The following is a 6,601-nucleotide window of genomic DNA, read 5'->3' on the forward strand; positions in this document are numbered from 1 at the left end:
TCCCCTTGCACAAATGTTTCATAAGCACACATTAATTTTATAATCATCATTGAATAAACCCAACAGACGCTTTACTCCGTTTTTCAGTCTTGTTACTGAAACTCGTCCGGATGTGCAATCATCTTTTTATAACTGCTGATTCTGGTAATCAAACTTTTTAAAATTCTTCTTGATTTTAATGCTGCTTTTGAATCGATAGATCATAATGTTTATTTATCAATGCTGGACAAATGTTTTGGTATAAAAATCTACCGTAAATCTTTGATGAGTTAAGTCCTATTTAACCAACAGAAATGTCTCCGTCGAGCTCTAATCTCATTTAGACCCTCAAGGCTCCAAAGTGGGTCCTGCTTTATACTCGTACCTGAAATACAACCTCTTGCATGCAGACAACCTTCAGGTCAACTTTTCTTTAAATTTCAGTGGATTCCAGTCAGATGAGAGGCTACTAAATGTTTGGTAGATGTAAAGCTTCTTCATCTAAACTGTTAAAAAGTAGAGGTTGATAAATCTGAGCTGCTGGCTGGATGGACTATTCTGGCTTTGTTGCCTTTAGGAATCTTGAGGGGATCTTTGATTTCTAAACTGATCTGTGCTGTAGTCCAGTCTCGTGTTTCTGTTCAGCTTTTTGAGGCCCGTTGGTGAAATTTAAGGATTATTGTCTTCGCAATGTAATTTCTTCTAGACTGTAGCACTGCAGCTGTCCCTATCTACTTCTTCTTCCCTCCCCAAAAGTAAAGAGCATGTGATCTGGAAAACAAAATTAGAATTGCTTGAAAAAAGCATTTTAAAAACTTAAATTTTAGACTATAAAATCTGCAGAAAAAAAAGAATTTGAAACTAATAAAATCTGAAAAAAAGTGCGTTTTTTTTTTTTTTAAGATGTTAAGTAATGGGCACTATTTACAAGTCTCCAAGTCAGGAGTGGGATTACATTTCTGGGAGGGTACAAAACTTTGTAGGAAACCAAATACGGGTCCAGCAAGAAGAGTCTGGATGTTCTGAAGTTCTTTTAGAAACCAGCATCTGTCATCAGTGAGCAGAACCTAAGACCTCTGCTGTGCTTTCCTAGTCAGATCTGTTTTTTCTCTGTTCTCAGGAATCTTCTGCACCATCTCCTTGTGCACGTATGCAGCCAGCGTGACCTATGACCTTTCCAGAAACCCGCCTTTCATCTACGGTCTTCCGGCTGACGTGGATCATGGCTACGGTTGGTCCATCTGCTGCGCCTGGGCCAGTCTGGGTCTGACTGTGGCCTCTGGCTGCCTTGGAACCTCCTTCCCTTTCCTGAGTCGGGCCGGAGCGCTCAGATCCAAAACGGCCCGGGAATCCTCAGTGTGAGCTGCCAGCTGTCGGTCAGGAGATTCTGGACAGTTTAGGCTCAGCTGCAGACCTACAGTTGTGTGTCGGACATTCGATCTGAGGTGGATGGGGTCACCTGTTTCTAGAGCCTTTGTGCAGCTTGGCGCCCCCTGGTGGATGTAAAGAAATAACTGTATGGCAGTTTGTTTTGGCTCTGAACCAAAAAGATTTACAGGATTTCTGTTACGACATCCCAGCTGTGCATGGCCGCAGGTGACGTTATAAGCGTTTGAAGAACTTGATGAAATTGCTTCATCAGTATCTAAAAGTTTGGACTCCGTAACATCTCAGTTCTCAGAAAAGGTCAAGAGGTTGTAAACAAATTCAGGGTAATCATCTCTACCCAGATCCATAACCTCTCCCCTATCTCAGTGGTTCCCAAAGTGTGGGGGCACGCCCCCTGGGGGGTCTCAGTGTAATTTCAGTGACCAGTTACCTGCATTAATAGAATTTATCTGATTAGATGACCAATTTTAAGATGTTGTTAAAAAAAACAAAAAACACTAATGCCATGTTGAATTATTTTATAAAGTAAAATAAACAAATCAAACAAAATCATTACACTTTGAAACTGATAAGATTATAGTTTGATTTACTGTAATATGTTTTACAGCAGTTGACTTTTATTTGTCATACTGTCAAAATATGTATGAGGTGGGGCGTGAAAACTTTATTTTAAATTAAAGAGGAGCCCACCAGAAACAGTTTGGGAACCACTGATCTATCTCATGATGACCAATCTAGGCTGTTAACCCATCTGAAAACATTAACCAATCAAAGTTGTTAACACATCCTAGAATGTTAACCTCTCTAAGTCGTTAAACATCCTAGACATTGACCAATCTAGGTTGTTTTACCCATCCTAGAATGTCAACCAATCCAAGTCATTCATCCTAGAAATGTAGGCAATCTAGGTCATTTACCCATCGTAGAAGGTTAACCAACCTAGGTCATTAATGCATCCTAGGTCGTAAACATCACAGTGTTTTAAAGAAGTTTCTCATGCTTCTTTTAACTTAACAGTTTGCACCAAGCAGTTAAGAAACTTAATGGTCTGAAGTTGCTGTGCTTCTGATGGAGTTCAAACTTTTATCTGCAAACTGAAATCTTCCTTTTTCTCACTCGGCTTGATGAACATCCAGTTTTCAGAAGGCGAGATCAGGCGACCTCAGCTTTATTATCTGATTGTTTTAAAAAAACAAACATCTGGTTCAAATATCCTGCCCAGAGCTTTAACATTCAGTGGAGTGAGAGGACTGTATAAGACCGATGGATGACTGGTTTCAGCACCTTTTTTTTGTTTTTTTGTTCGGACAACCAGACCTGCAAAATGATCTTGAGACTGAGGGGGATTTATGCTCTCATCATCAGGATTCAGAGAGTTCTGATCAACATAACCTAAAGAACCAGAAGGTGTCACTTCACCAGAAACAGAAATATATCAGTCTGCATTGATATATACAATAAACAAATAAAAAAATAGTCTGAAAAATCAAAAGTTCAACCGTCTGCTCCAGAACTTGGCTGTTCAGGTCTGGTTCCATCACTTCTTGAGGTTCAAACAGGATGGACACCTGGCCTGGTAACAAGCTGAAATGTTCTGTTAGGATGATTCCAGCAGCTTCAGGTCAGGAATATGCTGTCAGACACATTGGATCAGAACCCTCTGGAGATTTGGATCCCAGCTCCGACATAGCTGTGTAAATACTGTAAATGTTCTGATCCTGTCAGTGAATATACCGAAGCCGTGTTCTGATTGTCGTGATTATTCAGCTGCGAGCTGAGCCACAAACTGGACTGAAGCGGACCGACAGGGTTTTATCCCTGTTTAGAAAGTTTATCAGTCAGACAGAGGACAAAGTTCTGTGTGGCTGACCCTGTCGCTGCTGCTCATAATGTTTTCTTTTCAGGTGTCCCTGAACAGAACCAAGTCAGTCTTACTGACCACTGTAGTTCTACTTTAGCTGAGGCAGAACCTGTGACAGTTGCTCCCCAGGTACTGCTGGATCTTCTGCTCACTGCAGAACTGGGAACTGAAGCCAGACTCCTCTGGTCCATCTCAGCTGTTAAGGTTCCTGCCCTCTGCCTCCCCATTCTAGCTGCAAACGTTCCTTTAAAGAACCACCCTACCAGCAGCAGCCTCCATTCGGGATCTTCGCCCGCTCCTGGATTCTGCGATGTCCTGTCCCCCCCCCTGCTGGACTCTGGTCTTCTGGTGTTATTCTGATGTTCAACTGTAAATAAACAACGTAAACAGAACCAGAGCATCTGTCTCCTCTCTGCTTTGAGTTTAATTAATTTATTAAATGTATTTATAGAGGCATTTATTCAACCCAGCTGACTCTGGACTGTCGGACTGGGTCTGTTTTCTTTGAACCAGTGTCATGCTGCTCTGGTGAGGCCTCTTCCATTTCCTCATCACACCGCTTTGCTGCAGATGGTCTGTTTTCGCAGCACTTCATTGGTCTTGCAAACGTGTGAATTCAGTCAGTGTGATTTTAGAGAAACTTCATTTTTAGAAGCTTTAGCTGCTGTGAAGATCAGCTCTACGGGGTGCCCTGACTCATCAATGTTCCCTTCTAAAGAAGCAGAACCACAGAAAGAATGATAACCTGTTTGTGACAATGTTAAAACTAGTAATGTTGGAAAATCCACTGGATTTTTATAGAATCTAATCAAATAAAGTTCTTTAAAGTTATGTATTAAAACAGGAGGCTGTTTTAATACATAACTGATAACAACCTGCTTTACAGGGATCACATTGTCCAATATAATATTGATATATGCACTACTATGTATTAAATAACTTATTTGTTAGGTCCTCAGGTATGCTGATCTGTAATAAAAACAGTGGAAAAGTTTCATTACAGGGTGTTCCTGCCTAAATAAAGAACTATCAATATGTAAAGATGAGATTTCCTCTCATGGGCAGTTTCATCCATTAACCTCGAAAGCACTTAATGGAATTATAGCTACTTGCTCAAGCTTGGTACCATATGACAGCATAAGGTCCAGAATATGAAGACAAGAGCGTGTGGGTATGCTGATGTTTTGGACAAAGCCAGTTCATTTAGCATCAAAGGCTACATTTATGTTATTGTTTTATAGGTAATGTGAGAATGAAATTAAGAGTAAGGTTCTGGTGAATGATATCAAACTGCAAACAGGTTGGTTTTAGACGGCGTATTTATCAGGATGTTTTTTCTACTGTCCAGTTCATACCTGCTGTGTGGAGTGAAATCGGTTATTGATACATGCAAAATATCATTTTGTAAATGGAAATTAAAGAAATCAAATCAAGAAATTAAAACTTAAAACAAATTTTAATCAACATTTTGACTGAGTTAATAAGCTGTTTTACACAGATTATCTTTATTTTTATTTACAAGCTCCCCCCCACCAAAACTTTGGTTTTTAGATAGACAGTGGTTTTTATTTGGATCGGCAAATCAGCTCTGTTGTAAAATCCACCTTTTATCACATCAGATGATTGGCCAAGGTCAAATATTTTCTTTCACAGCAGCAGTTTGAAACAATGATTCATGCCTTTGTTGCATCTCAGCTAGATTACTGTTACGGCATTTATTCTAGGGTGAGCCAGTCCTCCCTTGCACGTCTCCAGTTGGTGCAAAATGCACCCGCACGCCTATTAACTGTACTATGTAAGAACGAGCATGTAACTTCCACCCTGGCCTCCCTCCATTGGCTGCCTCTGCATTTTAGAGTTCATTTCAAGATAATTTTCTTTTCTTTTAAGTCTTAAAATGGGTTGAACCCTCCCTACCTTACTGAGCTTCTCCACCCTTATGCTCCCACTCGGTGCCTCATGTCAGCTGACCTTCTGCTGTTGCAAATACCTAGGTCCAGACGGAGGCTCAGAGGAGACAGAGCTTTTTCAGTTGCTGCTCTAAATTTTGCAATGAGCTCCCCCCTCCTCATTAAACAATCCTCTTCACTGTCTATTTTTAAAACTTATCTGAAAACCCATTTCTATTTGTTGGCTTTCAGCACAGCATGAGACTCTCTGCGTTTTTGTGTTTTGTTTTATTGTTTTAGATGTGGCCTTATTTGTTTTACTTAATTTATTTTATTTGTTTTATTCGTTTAAACTTTCATGTTGATTTTATACATTTTAAATCTTTCTTGGTATGTACAGCACTTTGGCAGCTATTGTTGTTTTAAAGAGCTTTATAAATAAAAATCTTTAGAAAATTGAAAACATTATGTACAAACATGATCATGCTCTTCATCAGACTATTAAATACCAATGTGTTCAATGAAAGACTACTTTAGATCTGCTCCAAGACAGACTGCAAAATCCTTCCATGTGGTCTTTGTTGAGCAGAAGTTTGGTTTGCATTGCCAGCATTATGTCGGACTGGTTCCTAGTGAATATTGGACTCCAGCAGGACTGTCCTCTGTCACTAGTCTTACTTGTAGCGTTATGGACAGGATATCTAGAAGCAGCCAAGGGTCGGAGGGTGTCTGCTTTGAGGACCAGCGTATTATGTCACTGCTTTTCAAGATTATGTGCGTCTGCTGACTCCTACCCGCCGTGGCCTACACTGTGCCGGTTCGCAGTCAAGTGCGAAGCAGGCGGGTTGAAAATCACCTCCAAGTCTCAGGCCATTGTTCCTGACCAGAAAATGGTGCCTTATATCTTTCCTGTTGGAGGCGAGTTCCTGTATCAAGTGTTGGAGTTTAAGTATTTTGGGTCCTGGTTACGAATGAGGGTAGAATGGAACATGAGATTAAAAGACAGATCATCAATGCTGATGCTGCACCAGTCTGTTGTGGTGAAGAAAGAGCCGAGCAAACGGCAAGACTTTTAAGTTACTGGTCGGTCTACATTCCTACTGTCATATATAGCCATGAAATCTGGATCATGACTGAAAGAATGACATTGTGGATGAAAGCAGCTGAAATTAGTTTTCACTGCAGGTTGCCTCAGCACTACTTTGGTCATCCACCAGAGGCTCAGAGTAGAGCTGCCTCTCTTCCACATCAAGAGGACTTAGCTGTAGAGGTTCAGCAACCTTTTTAAATGCACCTGTAACACCTCCCTCGTCCCATTTGGAGGAGAGCCAGGGGACGAACCAAGACATGATGGAGGGAGTAAGTCACTTTGCTGGTCTGGGAGTGTCTCTGGCTTTCTGGGGAGAGGGCTCTCTGGTTGTCCCTGCTGAGACTGCTGACCTTTTGACCCGGTCTGAGATAAAGCGGAAGACACAGGTATGAG

General features: G+C 41.0%; 1 protein-coding gene across 1 annotated transcript in view; it reads left to right on the forward strand.

Annotated features, from left to right (window-relative positions):
* The window catches only part of tmem178a (transmembrane protein 178A), a 9,163-nt gene extending 6,610 nt beyond the window's left edge, over window positions 1–2,553 (forward strand). The window contains exon 4 of the mRNA XM_015371422.1: window positions 1,100–2,553. Within this exon, the coding sequence (XP_015226908.1) occupies window positions 1,100–1,341 (242 nt within the window). The 3' untranslated portion in view covers window positions 1,342–2,553. The remainder of the gene's footprint in view (window positions 1–1,099) is intronic.
* The last annotated feature ends 4,048 nt before the right edge of the window (window positions 2,554–6,601 follow it).

The sequence above is a fragment of the Cyprinodon variegatus genome, unplaced genomic scaffold, assembly GCF_000732505.1.
Source record: "Cyprinodon variegatus isolate N-32 unplaced genomic scaffold, C_variegatus-1.0 Scaffold58, whole genome shotgun sequence".
In the NCBI taxonomy this organism is placed as follows: Eukaryota; Metazoa; Chordata; class Actinopteri; order Cyprinodontiformes; family Cyprinodontidae; genus Cyprinodon; species Cyprinodon variegatus.